The sequence below is a fragment of the Artibeus jamaicensis genome, unplaced genomic scaffold (genome assembly GCF_021234435.1).
Source record: "Artibeus jamaicensis isolate MK-2021 breed Jamaican fruit bat unplaced genomic scaffold, CSHL_Jam_final scaffold_847, whole genome shotgun sequence".
In the NCBI taxonomy this organism is placed as follows: domain Eukaryota; kingdom Metazoa; phylum Chordata; class Mammalia; order Chiroptera; family Phyllostomidae; genus Artibeus; species Artibeus jamaicensis.
The window spans coordinates 5,507,368-5,526,229 of NW_026522057.1; the positions used below are offsets into that span (position 1 = coordinate 5,507,368).

Below are 18,862 nucleotides of genomic sequence, written 5' to 3' on the forward strand. Positions count from 1 at the left end.
TGGTCACGGCTCTGCCATGTTGTCCCAGGTGACCTTTGCAGGCAAGTCCCGATCCTTGTTTACCTCTCTCTGTGGAGGGTTCCAGTGTGGACACAGTGAGGTAGCACCAGTGGACACCCTCGGAGACCCCTGGGAGGGGCAGTGGTGCTCAATGACTCAAAACCTGCCAAGCTCCCCAAACTTTGGAAAATCAGTCTCAACCTCCCTAGGCCTCCAGGGAAGAGTGGAAAGCGGCAGGGTCACCTTCGCAGGAGTCGGTCCTCTCAGGAGGCTGGCTGTGCCGAATTCTTCACACACATCTTTTCCTGGTTCTTTAAAGGCCCTGCAGTCACCGCCATCATCCCCACCCTTCACCAGGCCTGTCCATGGCTGTGCCTGCCCTGCAGTGGCTGTGGCATGCACCGACCGGGCGGGCCCTCTGCTCAGAGGGGCTCTTGGGAGCTCAGGGGTAACCATGTGGTACATCCAGAAACCTGGCCACCTGCAGCAGAGGGTGCTCAGCCGAAGGCCGGGAGTCCACTGAGTACATGGGAGCCAGAGGCTGAGCCAGAACGCCACCCTCCCTCAGCAGGAGCGTCCATCCCCGGAGCACAGGGCCAGAGGGCAGCAGGCCTGTCCCTGCTGAGAGCCCTGCACAGATGAAGGATCTTTTAAAGCACCCCAGCCAACCAGAACGTGGAAGGGGTGTGGAGAGAAGCCAGAAGCCAGGCCGCCTTGGCTCCCAGCAGTGGCCACCACAGTAGGTAGGACCAGAACTAAGCACAGGGTGGGACCATGCGTCTCATTCAGGGGTCAGCATGCTTTCTCTGAAGGTTCAGGCAGTAAATATCTTTGGGACTGTGCTCTTTAATTACATGTGTTAACTCGGCTAGGTCCCAGGATTCTGTTTGGGGTCAAATACCAGTCCAGATGTTGCTGTGAAGGCATATTTCAGATGTGATTAACATTTAAATCAGTAGAGTTGAAATCAGATTACATAATATAGGTGGGCCTCATACAATCAGCTGAAGGACTCAAGAGAGAAAAGACTGAAGTCATCACTTTGGGGGGAGGTTTTATTATATCTGGCAAAATAAATTATGATCCATTTTACCACAAGAAATGTCCAACAGCCACACCAGTGGGCTCACGAGAGGCGCCAGCAGCAAAGGCCTGCGAAGGCCACGCCCAGCCATCCACAGCAGGCACCCGGGCCCCGTGCCGGCTCCCCAGCCACACTTGGGAAAGAGCCAGGGGAAGCCCAGGCCGGCCTGCAGGGGAGCTGCTCCAAGCTGACCCCGAGAAGGGCCACGTCACGGACCCCTGCTTAACAAGTGCGGGATCCCCCGGGTGAACGAATCCGGGGCCCACAGGCGCAGCGCAGGGAAAGCGCCTCTCACACGTACTCCCCGCAATCGGAGATGATCACCTTCTCCTTCGGCTTCCCGTCCTTGCTGCCCTGGGCCTTCGTGGGAGGAAGAGAGGAGAAAGCGCGCAGGCAGGGTGAAGATTCGAGGGGACCTCGGGACAGCCAGCCCACCTCCCACGCCCAGCCTGAGCACCCGCAGCCTCCTCCGCCAGCCGCTGCGCCCCTCCCTCCAGGCCGCTCCCGCAGGCCTTCAAGGTGTCAGTCACCCACCTCGATCTTTCGCAGGACATCCAGGCCTTCCGTGATCTCCCCAAATACCACGTGCTTGCCGTCCAGCCAGTCCGTCTTGTCACAAGTCAGGAAGAACTGGGAGCCATTGGTGTTGGGGCCAGAGTTGGCCATGGAGAGCAGGCCTGGGGGGAGCAGGCGAGGGTCAGTCCCCTTCCCCGGCCAAGCCGACTCTGGGACGCACGGACCATGTGGACGCCTGTCCTTCACTCCAGGGGCAGTCCACGGAACAGGGATCAGGGCTGCTTCAATCACTTTATACCAGCTTGTCCTGTGTCACTCACTCGACAAATACTGTCTGTGCTGTGACCAGACCCCTGTAGAGCCTTGGGGACAGGGTCCCGGCTCTGGTGGAGCTCGTCTAGTGCAGGTCACTCAAAAGACAACTGTGCTGTGACAAAGGGAAGCCAGGGGCAGACAGCTGCGCAGGGCATGGGTGCGCAGGGGCAGCCACACAGGGGCTCTGGGTGCGTCAAGTGGGCTGCTGCCACCCTCAGGGAGGCTCTAAGGGGGGCGGGGGACGTCTGAGTTTAGTTTAAGGGCCCAGGTCTGGGGGCGGAGGGGGCAGCAGGAGCAGCTGTAGCCCATCTGTGGTGAGAAAGCCGCTCTCCATGTGGGGCCTCGGCACCCTGTGCTCCCTGGGGGCGGGGCGTGCTCCCTGGGGGCGGGGCGTGTCCCCCTCCACGCTCAGCACTGCAGCGGAGCAGGAGTCTGGCACGGAACAGACCAGCCCGTGAGCACTGTTTCCAATGGTCAAACGTTTACTGCCATGTCCACAGTTGGATCCCTTCCTTGACAAAGTCAGGAGGGGAGGTCCAAGACTTCAAAGAAGCATTTTCCAACCTGGTGGACGTGGCGTGGAGGGCATGTTTACCCCCCGAGTCAATTTTAGACATATCTAAAACGCAGAATAAGAATAGGCCCCCTGCGATAGCCTAACCAAGGCAGACAGCCAAGTTCCTGTTCAGACCAAGAAGCATAGTAACTGTAACTGCAAAAGCCAATGAATCCGAAATTGCTTGCCAGCTGAAATCACTTGCCAGCTAGACTAGTATAGAAGCTTCAGTCTTACTTTCAATAAAGGTCTTCAGAGCATCACCTGCCTTGAGCTGCGTAGTTGCCTGATTTCCGCGCCGACTCCTACCTTCACGGCAGTTTACTGTGTCAGACGCTGACACAGGAGTGAAAATAATCCCACATCCTGTGCTCGAGAGGCTGCCATTCTCAAGGGGAGACAGAAAATAAGTAGAAAAAGAAACTTCCAGTTTCAAACAGTAAGGGTGTGGCAAGAAATGAAGCTGGACTCAAAAAGACGAGTGAGATGGTAGGAAAGCCCACTCGAGGGAGGCCAGGGCAGGCCCCGAGGACGAGGGGACACGTGTGTGATACCCAAAGGGAGGCAGGGGTGGCCCTGCGGAAACCGGGGACAGATGCTCCAGGGAGGAATCAGCACTGGCCGAGGCCCCGGGGGGAGTGAGCTCAGGGTCTGAGGAACGGCGAGCCTGCAGTGGGGACACAGAGCGGCGGGTCGGTGGGTGTGGGCAGGTGCCAGGCCCCGGTGGGTCCCTGCTGGACCGGACCCCACGGGCGACGTGGCCCCAGGAGGAGTGTCCGCAGAACCATGGGACTGGGTTTCCATCTGGAAGGACCGCTCTGACTACCTCGACGTCAGACTACGAGGGGCAAGAGGCGAGAGCGGAGCCGGAGGTGAGCTGGGAAGGCCCCGGTGGGGAGGAGGGTGCGGGGCGGCCGGGCCAGGCAGGGACTGCAGACAGAGGGCTCTGACCTGAGGGTGACCGAGGAGAGGGCTCAAGGGTGGGTCCCAAGGGCCTGACTCCTCGGCCAGGTGGACGGTGGTGTCACCGACTGCAACAGCAGGAGGGGAGGAAGAGTGTGGGGTGAAGAGCACGAGCTGTGGGGCGTGTGAAGCCGTGGGGGTGTGAGGGGAGAGGACAGGAGTCGGGCGGAGACGGACTGTGGGAGCAGCAGCGGGGACGTGACTGCGGCCTGGGGCCTGGAGTGGGCCTGGGCCGGTGGTTCTCAGAGGGGGGGGGGTCCCACGCCTAGGGGTCCTTCGGAAGTTTAAGTGTTTTTGACCATTAGAAATGTTATGGGGTGTTACTGGCATTAGTGGGGGGCCCTGAAATGCTAGGTGCTCTGAAATATCCCACTTAATAAAAAAAATTGTCCCACCTCCTCTGAGACTCTCAAATGTCCTGCCAGACAAGGGTGTGGAAGATCTGTTTACAATTATCTGTCCCTACAACCTCATTCCATTATGCATTTAGGCCCAAAGTTGTTATTTGCAACTACTAGGTAAAGTGAGAGACTACTGTTCTGTTTAATTCAGAACGTAACCAGCTGTGTTTACCACTCCACAAAATCACGTCGCCAACAGCAATACTGCTCGTGGCGTCCAGGCTGCCGGTCCGCCTGCCCAGCCGCCCTTCTAGTCGCTGCGCCCAAACAGTCGCTGTCACCCGTGAGTGGGTCGTGCTGGAACGTTTGCGTGCGGAAACCCACAGTCTCCTCCTGCAGCTACTTACTGTCCTTCGGTGTTCCATTAGTCCAGAACAGTACGGACTTCTCAGTGAGTGACTGAAACTTGGTTTGTGAAGTAATTATGTGGGGAGGCAGGATACACAGTCTACAGAGGCTTCAGCAGAGCAAAGAGCCGCACTACAAACAATCGGTTAGAAAACAGGGACGATGGACGACACCAGGCTTCCATGGAGAACAGGAAGGATGGCACCGAGCCCCTCTGATTTTTCAGGGTCAGTTAAAGGAGGAGACAGCAAAGACTGAGAAAAAGGAGCCAAGTGGATAAAAGGGAAACAAACCAGAAGAGGGAGGAGTCCCGCCAGCCGAGGAGCACAGGCTAGGAGTGTAAACGCCGCGGGGAGGCGCAGTAAGATTAGGCGACAACCAGCTATTGGCATCTTTCCCAAGAGTGGATAGGTCGGTGGGGCCAGAAGTCTGGCTAGAGCGGTATGGGGACAAGGGAAAACAGGGAGTCTACAGAACTTTTTCAAGAAGTTTGCTTAGAGCCCTGGCTGGTGTAGCTCAGTGGATTGAGCACGGGCCTGCAAACCAGACAATCGAGGTTCGATTCCCAGTCAGGGCACATGCTGGGTTGCAAGCCAGTTCCCTGCAGGCCACTTCCCAGCAGAGGACGCATGAAAGGCAACAGTACATTGATGATTCTCTTCCTCTCTCCTTCCCTTCCCCTCTAAAGATAAATAATAAACGCTTAAAAATAAAAAAGTTTGCTTAGAAAAGGGACCAAAGACATGGGTGAGAGCTGGGGTGGGATGTGGTAGGGGAGGGGGGCGGTGGGCAAAAGTCGAAGGATGATTTTTGGCTGATGCCACATTTTTATGTTGATGGTGGCTCTGGCGGAGCAGGGGAATGGGGTGTCCAAGACAGCAGGGGGAAGGGGAGGAACAACCGCAGAAGCCGGGTCCCTAAGTAGGGGAGAGGGGATGGCGCGGGGAGACAGCCCATCCCCTGTACTTGGAGGGAAGTCAGGGTGGGAACGAGAGATGCAGAACAGCGGAGGCAGAGGGCGATCTGGAGGTGTCAGGAGTGAAGGAAGGTAGGGAACTGTCGGGACTGAGCGTTAACTAAGGGAACCTAGTAAGTCTGCCCAGGGGCCCGGAAGAACCATGGTCATAAGCTTCGAGTGGGACCACTCAGGACAGCCCTCTGTCTGTCTCTAGCTGCCGGGGGACCAACCACTGTGATCGCTTACTGGGTCAGTCTGACAGGAAGGAAGGGGGCAGTGGGGTTCAGCAGTAAGAAAGAGTTGATAATGGCAGACCACAGAATCTAAGTTGGGGGCTACAGGCAGTGTGGACACGGCGCGGGGATGGATAGCATATGAATGGAAGCAAACTTGCTCTGCTCTGGCCGGGCTGAACCCTTCTCCTCTGCCCGCTAGCTGGGTCTCCTGCAGACCCCGATCCCTTGGCCACACCACAGCCCAGTGTTCCTCCCGAACAGCCAGTCCGATCCTGCCCCAGCCCCACTCGCCACCCCCCACCGATCCTGTCCCACCTGGCCCCGTGTGCTTGAGGATAAAGTTCTCGTCATCAAACTTCTTCCCATAGATGGACTTGCCCCCGGTGCCATTGTGGTTCGTGAAATCGCCGCCCTGGCACATGAACTGGGGGATGATGCGATGGAAGCTGCTCCCCTTGAAGCCAAAGCCCTTCTCGTGGGTGCACAGGCAACGGAAATTCTCTGGGGGGAGAAAGGAAGAGGTGCTCAGGAAAGGCACACAGACCTCCCTCTGACTGGATTCTGAAAACTGTACCTGATTCCGTTTTCATTCGAACGCTGACACAGAGGACCACAGGAGACCCTGGCTAGAGGAGGAGGGAGTACATGCATTCTAGCTCTGCTCCACGCTGAACAGAGGAAAACTGAACAAGACCTTCGCAAAAAACACAGGGGCAAAGCTTTGTGGCTTTGGATTTGGCAACTGTTTCTTAAATATGACACCAAAAAGCACTGATAAAATAAAAGATATGTAAATTAGACTTCATCAAAATTAAAAACCTTTATGCATCAAAGAACATTGTTAAGAGCGAAAAGGCAACCCACAGAATGGGAGAAAGTATTTGCAAATTGTATCTCATAAGGGTTTTGACACCCAGAATATATAACAAACTCCTATAACTCAACAACAAAAAGACCGACAGCCCAGTTAATAAACGGGCAAAAAATGGGAATAGACATTCCACAAAAGCAGATACACAAATGGCCACTACAGCACATGAGAAGACGCTGACGTTACTCCTTAAGGAAATGCGGATCAAAACTGTATGAGACGCCACTTCGCAGACACTAGGACAGCTGTGATAAGCAAAAAATAACAAGTATTGGCGAGGGAGTGGGGAAACTGGGACCCTCGTACACTGCGGGTGAACCGTAAATGGTGCAGCTGCTTAGGCAGACAGCTTGGCGGTTCCTCAAAAAGCTAAAGTTACCTTCTGACCCAGCATTTCCACTCCTAGGTACATACCCAAAAGAACTGAAAACAAGGACTTAAACACACATGGATCACGAATGTCTGTATCATTCACAACAGCCAGAAAGCGGAAGCAACGTTCATGCGTCCATCAGCACGTGAACGGCCAAACAAATGGCGGTGTGGCCACACGATGGGGCGCCGTTTGGCCATGAAATCAGTGAGGTGCTGACACATGTGCACATTATGCTAAGGAAAATAAGCCAGAATGAAAGGACCGCTATCACATGACTGTATTTATATGAAATATTTAGAATAGGCGGATGCAGGAGCTGGGGGGAGAGGTGGGTGAAGAGGCATTGGCTAGTGGGGTAGTTTCTGTTTGAGATGATGAAAAAATTTTGAAAATAGGTACAAGTGTTGGTTGTGCACACTGTGAATGCAATTAATGCCACTGAATTATACACTTAAAAATGGATAAAATAAATAAAAGAGAGAAAGAGAGAAGAGATAACAGCAACAAAAAAATTTTGAAAGCTTGAAAACAAACAGATGAGTCGTAACAGCTCTAAGAAAGCTGACTCTGGCTGGCACAGGTGAGAAGCAACCAGACTTATGTTGCAGAAACACCACAAGCTCAGACACGAGGGTGAAGGCAGTTCTAAAAACAGGAAGTCTGGCTGAAGGCCTGTTTAAATGGCCAAGATGTGAAAACAACCTCAGTGTTCTTTGACGGATGATTGGATAAAGATGAGGCATATGTACACACAATGAAATAGTACTCAGCCATAAAAACGATGAAATACTGTCATCTGTGACATAAATAGATCTTGAAAGTATTGTGCTAAGTGAAGTCAGACAAAAAAGGACAAGAACCACATGATCTCACTCATGGGATACAAAACAAAACAAACACACAAACTCATAGACACAGTATAGTGGCTGGTATAATTTAAACAGTCACATGTAGCTAGTGGCTACCATATAGGATGGCATAGCTCTAGATAGGGAACAAAAGAGGTTTGGTACAAAGGACCAAGCATTGGAATGACATTAGACTTTTCCAGAATTCTAGGCCCTACCTGTCCATCAAGTGGGAAGGCAGACATTTTCAGACATGGGTCTCAAAGAGCTTACCTTCCCAAGCACTTTTCTGCAGAAGCTGCAGAAGTACATTCTCTACTGAAATGAGGGAATAAATAAATAAATAAAAAGACAACAGAGGTGGCGACATAAGAGGTGGAAGAGCAGATCCCAGCACAGAGGCTGTGAGTGGGCCCGGAGAGCAGCAGGCCCGGACGGGAGCTCATCTCGAGCCTCCAAGGAGAGGCTACTACAGGAAAGTGAAATCGACAGAACATCTGCTGTGTTTGAATTTGATGAGAGATTTAGGCAGGTAGGAGAATTCGGGAGAGAATCAGGAATAAATGCATACATACAAAACTAGGCAAAGGGAAAACAAGATAATTTTGAATTCCAGGGAGAACAAGATGCTATGCACAAAAGTTCTCACAGTATGATGCTTATTTACATAGTTAAAATTACCTGCGATCTAACCAAAATTGTGGTAACTATGTAAGGAAGATGAAGCTGATTTTTAAAAGCTAATTCCTTATCTTCTGAAGTAGGAAGCCAATAGATAACGTCTGTCCTGAAAAAACCAGGAAGTGGCAACATAAACCTGTTACCTACCGACACAGCTAAGAGCTGAGACTGGCCGCCTCTGAGGGGGAGCAATGGGAGGGGCGGGGCAGGGCAGGGGACAGCACCTGGGACTGCCGGTTTATCAAGCAGGCTTTCTGAAGTTGATTTGCAAATCTACATGTCTGAATAATAATCTTTAGATTAAAAAGAATAAACTGAACTTAATATTTACCTAACTGGAAAGAATACAGTAACTTAATGGGGGTGAAGGTTTCACAGGAACAACTATAAAGGACACACGGACAACAAGGCGGACGTGGAAATGGGAAGGCGGCGGGGAGGGTTGGGGTGGTGGGAAAAGGCAGAAAACTGTACTTGAACGCTTAAAAATAAATAAATAAAATGGATAAGAAAGAAAAGAATATAATAACAGTTAAAGTACTTACTTCTGGAGAAGACTAGATGTGAAAAGGGGGAAAAGACTAGTTTTAAATTTACTGCCTTCAATATTTTTGAAATATGTGTAAAGTCTACGACCATACCACCCTGAACGCGCCCGATCTCGTCTGAAATATGTGTGTGGTATTTTTTAAAACTATGAATACATGTTTACTTACATTTTTTCTTAAAAGTAAGTAAATTATATTTAAAAGTATATTTATAAAGTATTATATTTTATTGACAAAGCTATTACAGTTGTCCTCCTGATTTTCCCCCCTTTGTCCCCCTCCACTCAGCACCCCCACTCCCTCAGGCCATCCCCCCACGGACACTGTTCACGTCCACGGGTCATGTGTATAAGCTCTTCGGCTACTCCATCCCCTGTACTGTACTCTACATCCCCGTGGCTATTCTGTAACTACCTATTTGTACTTCTCAATCCCCTCACCCCTTCCCCCATCCCCCACACCCCCCGCTTCCCATCTGGCAACCATCAAAATGTTCTCTGTATCTGTGATTCTGTCTCTGTTCTCATTTGCTTAGTTTGTTTTTTAGATTCACTTGTTGCTAGGTATGTGTTTATTACCATTTTATTGTTCATAGTTTTGATTTTCTTTTTCTTAAATAAGTCCCTTTAACATTTACTATAAAAATGGTTTGGTGATGATGAACTCCTTTAGTTTTTTTCTTGTCTGGGAATCTTTTTATCTGCTTTTGATTCAAAATGATATCTTTGCTTGATAAAGCAATCTCGGCGTAAGTCCCTGCTTTTCACGACTTTGAATATTTCTTGCCAATCTGGTTGAGCCTACAGGGCAGGGTGGTGGTGCTCTGACGTGGTCTGTAGCTGTCCACTGGGTGCGCAGCCCAGACTCTGGGGTTTCGTGGGTGGTGCAGGCCAAGATCAGCACCCAACCTGTGTTCTGCGTGGGGCCACCCTGCAAGAACTACAAAGCAATCTGCAGATGGCTGCTACTTGTGCTGGGCTTGGAGGTTCCCAGGCAAAGCCAAACTGTGATCCGCAGCTGGCTGCTGCTAGTACCAGACCTGGGGCCACTTAGCCAGAGGTCTAGGGGTTAGGGGCTCGCTGAGGCTGGTTGTTGCCTGTTTGAGAGGATTTGGGATTATGTGAAGCCTGAGCTAAGACCAGCCATGCATGTGGAAAAGCCACTGTTAAAAGCTTGGATGGGCCCTAAATTGGGTAGGGCGGAGCCTCGGGAATTCTGTATGAGTAAACTATGTGAGCCAGGTTAATGGAGTCTCAGATATGGCCCCCACCCACCTTTCTGTCTGGGAGATAGTTGTCCCCCAGCTCTCACCCTGATGCCAGACACTTCAGTTCCTTCCTGCACACCACCTGTGCCTTTCAAGCTGCTACCCAGGTGCTGGAGCCCAGAGGGAGTGAGTCTAAGTCTGTGTGCAGGTCCTTTAAGAGGCACTTCTTGGGAATCCAGTACTTCCTTTCACTGACTCAAGCTCCACTGGTTTTTACAGCCAGAGGTTGTAGGGACTTACCCTCCTGGCACTGGAACCCTGGGCTGGAGGATCTGGTGTGGGGCTGGGACTCCTCACTCCTGAGACAGTCCTCTCGAATTTTTATCCACCACACACGGGTGTGGGACCAGCCTGTTCCATGTCTCCGCACCTCCCACCAGTCTGGACGGATGTGGTTTCTTTGGTTCCATAGTTGTCAGACTTCCATTTAACTTGATAACTCGATTTCTGATGGTTCTGAGACTTGTTCTGTAGTTCACTTGTGATTTGTATGTGGTTGTGCAAGGAGGTGAGCTGTGTTTACCTACTCCTCCATCTTGACCAGAAGTCTATTTACTCATACTTTAAAAAAATTATTCAAAAATAGTAAACCAGCACCTACAAGGCTTAAAGAATGCTTGCTCTTGACTTGTCTGCTACCGAACTGCAGGATCAAATCTACTTAGGTCAGAAACAATGTCAAGGGCGCCAGCCTCCCGGCAGTCCTGACCTGAGCCCTACTCACCTGCTGTCATGGGAACGACATCCGAACGCAGGAGCATCTGGATGCGGCCCGCTGGCTTGTTCCCGATCTTGACGTCCATGTACACCTGTGGGTTGGAGCGGGCCTTCTTTGCAGCGGGCTCTCCCTGGGTGAAGAAATCGCTCGGTTAGAGAGAACTCCCTGACTCCCCGAGTGGGAGGACGAGGATTTCTCTGAAACCACACCCAGAACCTGACTGCAGTGAGCAGGCGGGGCTGCAGGAGGCAGAGGCCATGGTCACGGCACCCAGCTGGACGCCCAGTGACAGGAGACCTCAGCGCTATCTAACCCCAACCCCGCCCCACAGGCACGTTATCTCATCAGGTGACTCACCCTCAGACAGGTCAGCCCACTTCACCTCCCTGCGGTCACAGAATGACACTGTGCTGACCTAACACAACTCTCAGCACCACCAAGCCCCAGCTCAAGCCCACCCACCTTATTCCAGGTGAGCAGACCCATTTCTGCAACACCACCTCCTCCTGCTGTGCTTAGCCCCATGGATCCACAGGCTGGCTACGATGGAAGCAAGGGGGCCCTTGCTTCCCTGGGCCCGCTAGTTGGGCTCCGAAGACAGTGAAGGAGGTCGAGGGGGCCTTGCTTTATACCCAAGTAGACAAAGCTAAGCAGAGGAGAAGGAGACATCTGACACAGCTGTCACATTTGTTCCAATAGAAAAGTCAAAGGTTTGCAACTTGTTTGTGGTTCAGTTTAATAAATGTCCTGAAGATGTCATTCCTATCGTTTGTGGCTAACGACATCAGCAGCAGCAAATGCCCACATAGCCTTTGCCATGTACAGAATACTATTCTAAATGTTTTAGGTATAGTAGCTCATTTAATCCTTATAACCATCCTTGAGATCAGGACCACTACTACCCCTGCTTTATAGATGGGGAAACCGAGGCACAACAAAGTTCAGTAATTTGCCCAGGGTCACAGAGGTGGTTAAGTGGTAAAACTGGAATTCAAATCTACGCTACTCGCCCTGCCTGGTGTGGCTCAGTGGCTTGAGTGCTGGGCTGAGAACCAGGGGGTCATTGGTTCGGTTCCCGGTCAGGGCACATGCCTGAGTGTGTGGGAGGCAACCACACACTGATGTTTCTTTCCCTCTCTTCTCTTTCTCTCTCTCTGAGAAAAGATTAGTAAAATCTTTTTAAATAATCTACGCTACTCATGCCACCCACCCAGTCCCTGCTCTTAATCACATTACCCCACCTGACATTTTTATTAACAAAATGAATGACCCAAGACCCCCATCCTCACAGCGAGTCTGCTGCCTAGAAAGGGAGGCAAGAAGCACACGAGTGGCCTACACGAAAGCAAAGACAGGGAAACACACAGCCTGCTTTACAAGAGCGTCAAGTGGGGACTGCAGTGTGGAGAGGTGCCACTGAGACTGGTGAGGCGGGCAGGGCCGAGGACCTGGAGAGTCCCTCCTGGGCTTCACCCCTGGGACAGGCGACAGGGAGCCACAGGGGAGTGCTCAGCAGGAGAGTTAGATGACTGGTCTTGTGCTTTCAAAAGATCTTCCTAGCAGCCTTTCTGAAAGACTGGAGGGCAGGGAGATTCCAACCAGAGGCTAGTTAGGGAGCTACTGTAACTATCCAGATGAGATGACAGACTAAATCAGGACAACGGGACAATCGGGAGGAGGGATTCAAGGAAGACTTCAGAGAAAGACTTACAGAATATGATGATATATTGTCATCAGAGACATTTGTCTCTGTTTCAAAGGGGGGTCTAGACGATCCAGGGTTATTCCTTTGACCATGAGGGTAACAATTTATTTGCTGTTTTGTACCAGAATTTCTGGCTCGGGTCAATGTGTGGATGGATGATGGAAAATTAGCAGCTTGGGAATGAATACAGGAAGAACAGGATCAGAGAAGGAGAGCAGCCGTTTAGGCAAATTTGAGGTGCCCGTGAGACTTGCAGCACAGTGTCGGAGGCTCAACACTAGACACAGAGACCATGAAAGTCTCTGTTTCACAGGAGAGGCTGCGAAAGAGCCAACTGACTGCTACCACTTTGGCCAAAAGAAGAAAGCATGCTGTGAAAGCCAAGAAAGCAGCAATATTCATGAGGAGGGGAGGGAAAAGCCCGAGAAGCAATGATCGGAGAGGCTGCTGAGAACCAGGAGAAAGTGTGGAAGTGGCACACTCTGAGAAAGGGGGACCTTGAACCCGTGCAGAGATGGCAGGGGGTGGCATCTCCACCCTGACCTGACTCTGCTACATCAGGGCAGGAACCGGAGTACCGTGAGCCTGCTGTCAAACGCTGGCGTGAAGGGGGCGGGGCTGATCAGGAGGGGTGAAGAGGAGCACTCATTACCCTTCGCTGGAGGTGGGCTTCCTCCTCCTCTGCTGCCAATCACTAATCAGCACCTAAACCGAGCTAACGAGGCTGACAAGTTCACTCCCCACAGCACGAGAATGAGACGCTTAAAGCTTCTCTCTTTAGTCCACTCAAAACCGCCTTCGCCAAAGTACTAAGGGTTCGTTCTTCATTCTTTCTGCTGCTGTATTTCCATAAAAGTTAAAAAGCAATCTCCTGTGGAAGCGTCAGCCTCCCCTCCAGAAGCACGCGCCTTTGATCTCACCTCCTGCTTTTCCACTTTGGGAGGCTCTGACCCCTCTTCCTCTTTGTTTTCTTCCAGAGTCTTCCCAGAGAACTTCTTTAACCAGTCATCATCTGACCAAACTGAAGGGGGAGAATCCAACAAGTGTTAAGAGATTCACACTGTCAGCCGACTGCTAATTAGCTGCTTTCGTCGGCCTAGTGGAAGAACCCCGAGGCCCGCTCAGCCACAGGATTCTGCCTGGGGAACTCCCAAGGGTACAGGAGGGTCCCCCTGGGAAAGTCACTCGGAAGTCCAGATCTCAGCAGGGCTAGGTGAAACAGCTACGTCAAGGGGGGGCTGTAGTCTTGCCAGTTCCAGCCCTTGGGGGGACACCCCAGGAACAAGAACATGGGGAAAGGTAAGAGACCAGACAGGGTTTCTCTATCGTGGAAACAACTACCCTAAGAAGCTCCAACTCTTTTTATTCCCCACAAAAGTGGCATGTGCCCTTCGTCAACATGAACCACCCTCAACTCCTGTTCACCAGGTGTGGCACTTGGCACCTACTTCCATGGAACAGGGCTAAAAACGCAACTCAGGCAACACTGGAGGACATGATGGGGAATCTGTGGGGGATCCCACTTACCCGGTCTGGAAGAGCCTTCCTTAATCCTCATCGGTTTGGCCAAATTGACGCGAATTGTTCGTCCAAAGAGCTCAGATTCATTCTGAAAAGATTGCAAATTCAGCTGCTTAAACTCTTGTTAGGTTAAAAGAGAGTCAGACAGCTTTTCCATTGGCTTCCGATACATCTGAGACATGATCCTGATTTGTTCTCTCTTAATTCCTGAGACCCTCACAGCAAGCTCTGCGCCCACCACAAAGCAGCCCATGGGCTGCAGGGAACTGCCTCCTCGGAGCTGTCACACACCTGTCTTTCAAGGCAAGTGAAGAGCTGTGCTACCGATGGTAACTCTAGGTTCAGGGTTACAAGGGTAAATGCAGTTTCCAAGTACCTGGGTTCACCTTTAAAAGTCAAAATCAGCTTTGAAATGGTGAGAAGCGATCTCTCTCTGAGAGCTGAGGACGATGTTCAGTGAACAGGCAGAAGAGACCAGGGATAAAGGAGAATCTTACTACCCAAAGATAATTAGTACCGGGAATGGCCACTTACTGTAAACCCATTTAGGGCAGTGAATAGAATTTCATGGTAAAAAGTAAAGGAAAAAAACGTTTGACTGTGATGAAACTGAAAGTAATGAAAATAAATTTCTTGTAGTTCAAATTCAACTACGCATGAATTTGTAGAACAAATGTATAGCAGGTGCTGATGAAATTGCAGTCTCTTTTTCAACAACAAAAGTCCTATCAACAGTCATCTTTACACCTTATATATGACATGCAAACACAGGGCTCTCAACGAGAGCACAAACACTCAAGAGCTCCATCATTTTCCCCAAGGGCCTCTCCAGGCATTGAAATCGTTTGCCATCGGCAACATACCCGGTCAATATCCTTATTGAATTTCCATTCTCAGTTGTTTCCTGGTCTGATGCTTCATGAAATCTTGCCTCTTTTGCAAAATATGCGCACTGTGCAATCAGTTGGCATAGTGCTTGCAATTTATTATCCTAGACACAGGGTAGTCAGTGAGAGATCCGCCCATAAGGACGATTATGATTTGTATTATTGTTGAATGGGGAAGGATGTTTGAGTAAAGGTTAATCTTGTAAGTGATTACTTCCCAGGGAACATTTTCACACGATGACAGTTTTTACTTCCCCATGCAACCTGGTAACTTTGGAGGTTCAGCAAACCGATATGTGAACAAGGACCCCTCTGTACCACCAAACCAACTTGAGTAAGAATGAAGATTCCCAGCCATACCATGTTGTCAATAGCTGCCGCCGCATCCTGCCAAGGAAAGACAGTACAAGTTTAGCTTCTCCTGAGCATATGTTTAGGTGTCTAAAACATACAGATACATAAAGAACCCCACAAAAAATCAAAACAGGAAAAAAGTCACCTCTACAGTGTCTGCCTAGGTTGTGTGTGCATCTGACAGAGAGGGCTTCCTGGCTGACTTTAGAGCTGGTGGTACAGCAACTCGCCATCTAGTGGAGGGCGTAAGAAGTGATCCCCAGTGCGGCCAGGCAGGAGCCCTGGGGAGCTCTGCAGAGCAAGAGCTCCAGGACCTGGCTGGTCTGCGGTGTTACCCAGTCTACACTTTGTGTGAGGGAAGTTTGTTGGTGTTGCTTTTTGTTTTTAATCCTCACCCAAGGATAGGTTTACTGATTTGAGAAAGAGAGAGAGAAACATTGATGTGAGAGAGAAATACTGATTGACCGATATTTGCCTCTCCTAAGTGCCCTGGCTGGGGATCAAATCCACAACCTAGGTATGTGTCCTGACCAGGAATTGAACCTACAACCTTTTGGTGTACAGGTGACACTCCAACTAAGCCACCTGGCCGGGGATGTGGGCAGTTTCTCTGTGGACAGCACTTCTTGTCCTCTTTGAAGTGTCAGCGTAAGGCCCAGAAACCGAACCCTTTGCAATCAGTAATGACACACAAGCCAAAGATGAAACACAGGTTAAACAGAACTTTCTCACCTCGGCCAACTCAAATTCAACAAAAGCAAATCCTCGGTGCTTTTCTAAAAAAATAAAATAAAATAAAAATTAAAAAAAAAAAGGAAAACAAAACCAAGTAATTACTGTTTAGGGCAATGGGAAGAAGAGACGGTCACAAGGAAAGGGAAGCCAGTCACAAGCCGTATGCAGACATTAGAAATGCTATCCAGTCCCTCTTTCAGAAGAAGGAATCTCTTTAATTCTTCTGGGTTTAAAAGACATTTCAAGCTATATTCACTCTATCTTTTAGTGAACATAGCTAAATAATAAACAACACTTTTCTTTAAAATAAGCATTCTTCTACCAAAGCCAAATTAAAACCTTTACCATTGCAAGCAAGGCGACTAGAAAAATTAAGTCATTTAACTTATTCATTCTGAATATATATCTTGAGCAACAATTGTAAATAAAGCACGAATCCTAAAACCCGGATCAGGATACTCATTCTTTATCCTCAGGAAAATGCTGATCTACCTAGAAAGGCCAAGCACAAGAGGGTTAATTTAATTAATCGAGTAACCTTATAGAACCAGTATAATTTTACTGTTTTTACAGATAAAGATCCCAGGTCCAGAGAATTTAAAGACCTTGCTAAGAAACATGCAGGGCTGATGACAGGGCTGGGCCTAAAACTCCAATCTTAAAAGTCACAACAAAAGTAAACAGAAAACTGAACTATATCAGTGATGTCTATTAAAGGAATATCTACTCAGGCAGACAGAGGCCAAGGCCCCATCATTAGGTGAGGCTTTCCTGCTGTCATGTTTAATAGCAGAGAAGCAAGCAGGTATGGTAGGGTCCCGGGAGACAGTTTGAAACAACAGTCAGGTCCATTTTGAGCCCCGTGTAGCTCAAAATCTATCTTCCAACTGGGCTATTGAAAATTGTTTTATCTCAAATCCAATAGATGGGACTTTCCGAAGAGTGCTGTTACAGTTTACAACCACAAGCCTCAAAACATTCCCTCTACTACGAGATCATGGTCATACTGCCCTACTGAGGCACCACCCTTCAGAACTTTCCTACATACCAACCTTATAATACACTATGACAGGACTTAAAAAATTTTTTTAAGTTCTTTGCCCAATAGGAGGATTCTTACCATAAGAGAGTAAAAGGACTCACCTGTTTCATAATCCAGAGGAATCTGAATATCTGTGATGTCTCCAAAAGGAATAAAAGCAGCATGAAGAACTTTGTCATCCACCTCCTCTGCAAGTCCACCTGCAAAGAAGCCAAGGGCCTTCTGAATCACTGTCCTTTATTCTCTTGAGAAGTCCCTGCAGCCCAGTTAGCATCCTATAGCTAAGGGGAGGGGTCATTCCATCCAGTCCTTTGGGTACACAGGCATTCCGTTCATTTGCTCCCTCCCCCAACTTATGAAAACACACTGCTCTTTTCACCCTTCTTGTAGAAACCTCATCCAGCTCCAGAATTACTGCAATAGCTTCTTAACTGATCTCCCTCTCCCCTACACAGCCAGCTAGGATGATTCTGGGAATTAACCTATCACTTCCCTGCTTAAATTCCTTCAAAGGTTTCCTGCTGTTCTCAGGATAAAGTGGCTCAGGATAAAGTGGCTCAGGATAAAGAGGCTCTTCATAATTGCAGCCCTGCCCACCTCTTCAGACTTTTCCCCCCTGCTTCCTCAAATCTCTGGGTTCTCCTAAAATGACCCACTTGCTCACAAGTATTTCACACCTCCTGGGCCTTTACTCTTAAGGCTCTCTTTCAGTAAATACACTTGCCCCTATTTTGACTACCTGGCTAAATCCAGGTCATTAGCTCCACCGTCACCGCATCCTGAAAATATGCTCTCACCTCTCCAGATGGATCATTTCTCCCCGCACCCAGGTGCTTGTCATCGTTGTCTGTCCCCACCAAAGCGCTAATCAAACTGTGCTACTGAAGTTATTCTCACTTCTACCTGGCTAATCTGAGGACCCCTTTCTTTGAGGAAGGGGCCAGGGCTGAGCCATCGCTGCAAGTGACTGTTTGTAAAATGAATGGGCGCGAGGATCTGGAGGCTCATAGCATCACTCTACTAGTCCTCCGCACCTAGGATATGAAGGGGTACCTGTTAGAGCTTAGCGGACTTGGAAGGGAACCGGAAAGATCTTTACGTCTCGGGCTAACACCCAGAAGCAAAGCAATACCACCATAGATCCCAGCCTAGACAGCTACTCGCTGCTCTCCGCGTAGGGTCCCACACCCGGCCCCACTCTGATCGGGTTCGCCCAGACCCCGCTTGGCGCTCACCCACGTACAGCACACGCTTGGTGGTGGCCATTTTGCTCCCGCACTCTCCTTCCGGAAGCCTGCGCCAGGTCCGCCCCCTTCCCTAGGCCCCGCCCCTCGGCTCCGGCCGTCCCTGCGTCTCGGCTCTCACAGACCCCACCCACTCCTGAGAAGAACAAGCCCGCCTGCGTCTCCTAGGTAGCATCTGGCTCCCGGGGAGGTGCAAGTGGATGAAAGAAGCTGCATGATCCAGCGCTGCGGGTGCTCGATGCTGCTGGAAACAATCGTGGGCCGAAGGAGTCGGTGCGGCAGATAGTAGACTACTGCGAATAAACTACGGTCCGCGGGCCACCCCTACCACCTGTTTTTGGACAGCCTACAAGGTGAAACTGGTTTTTCATTTTTAAATAGTTGAGAAAAATATTTAAACAAGAATAGTTCGTGACAGTAAAAATATTGAAATTCAATGTTCAATGTCCATAAATAAAGTTTTATGGGAACATAGTCATGCTCATTCCTTTAAGTATTGTTTGTGGCTGCTTTCACACTACCAGGGCAGGGGATCTATGGCCCACAAGGCCTGAAATATCTACCACCTACCTGGCTGTTTAGGGGAAAAGTGTGCGGACTCTTGGAATAAACCAAATAATACATAAATCATAGATTGACACATGTAGTAGAAAATTATGGGGCCACCTGTTTTAGATAGAGTGGTGGG

The 18,862-nt window shown here is 49.8% G+C and overlaps 1 protein-coding gene across 1 annotated transcript; it reads right to left on the reverse strand.

Moving 5' to 3' along the window:
- Positions 1-1,029: 1,029 nt before the first annotated feature.
- PPIE (peptidylprolyl isomerase E) lies at positions 1,030-18,237 on the reverse strand. Its single transcript, XM_037155210.2, has 10 exons — positions 18,166-18,237; positions 17,032-17,130; positions 15,886-15,929; positions 15,160-15,186; positions 13,919-14,000; positions 13,312-13,412; positions 10,693-10,816; positions 5,693-5,878; positions 1,619-1,761; positions 1,030-1,444 (listed from the first exon to the last, which is right to left on the reverse strand). Exons 1-10 carry the CDS (start codon positions 18,194-18,196, stop codon positions 1,376-1,378), a joined length of 906 nt encoding a protein of 301 aa, XP_037011105.1. The 5' UTR covers positions 18,197-18,237; the 3' UTR covers positions 1,030-1,375.
- Positions 18,238-18,862: the final 625 nt, after the last annotated feature.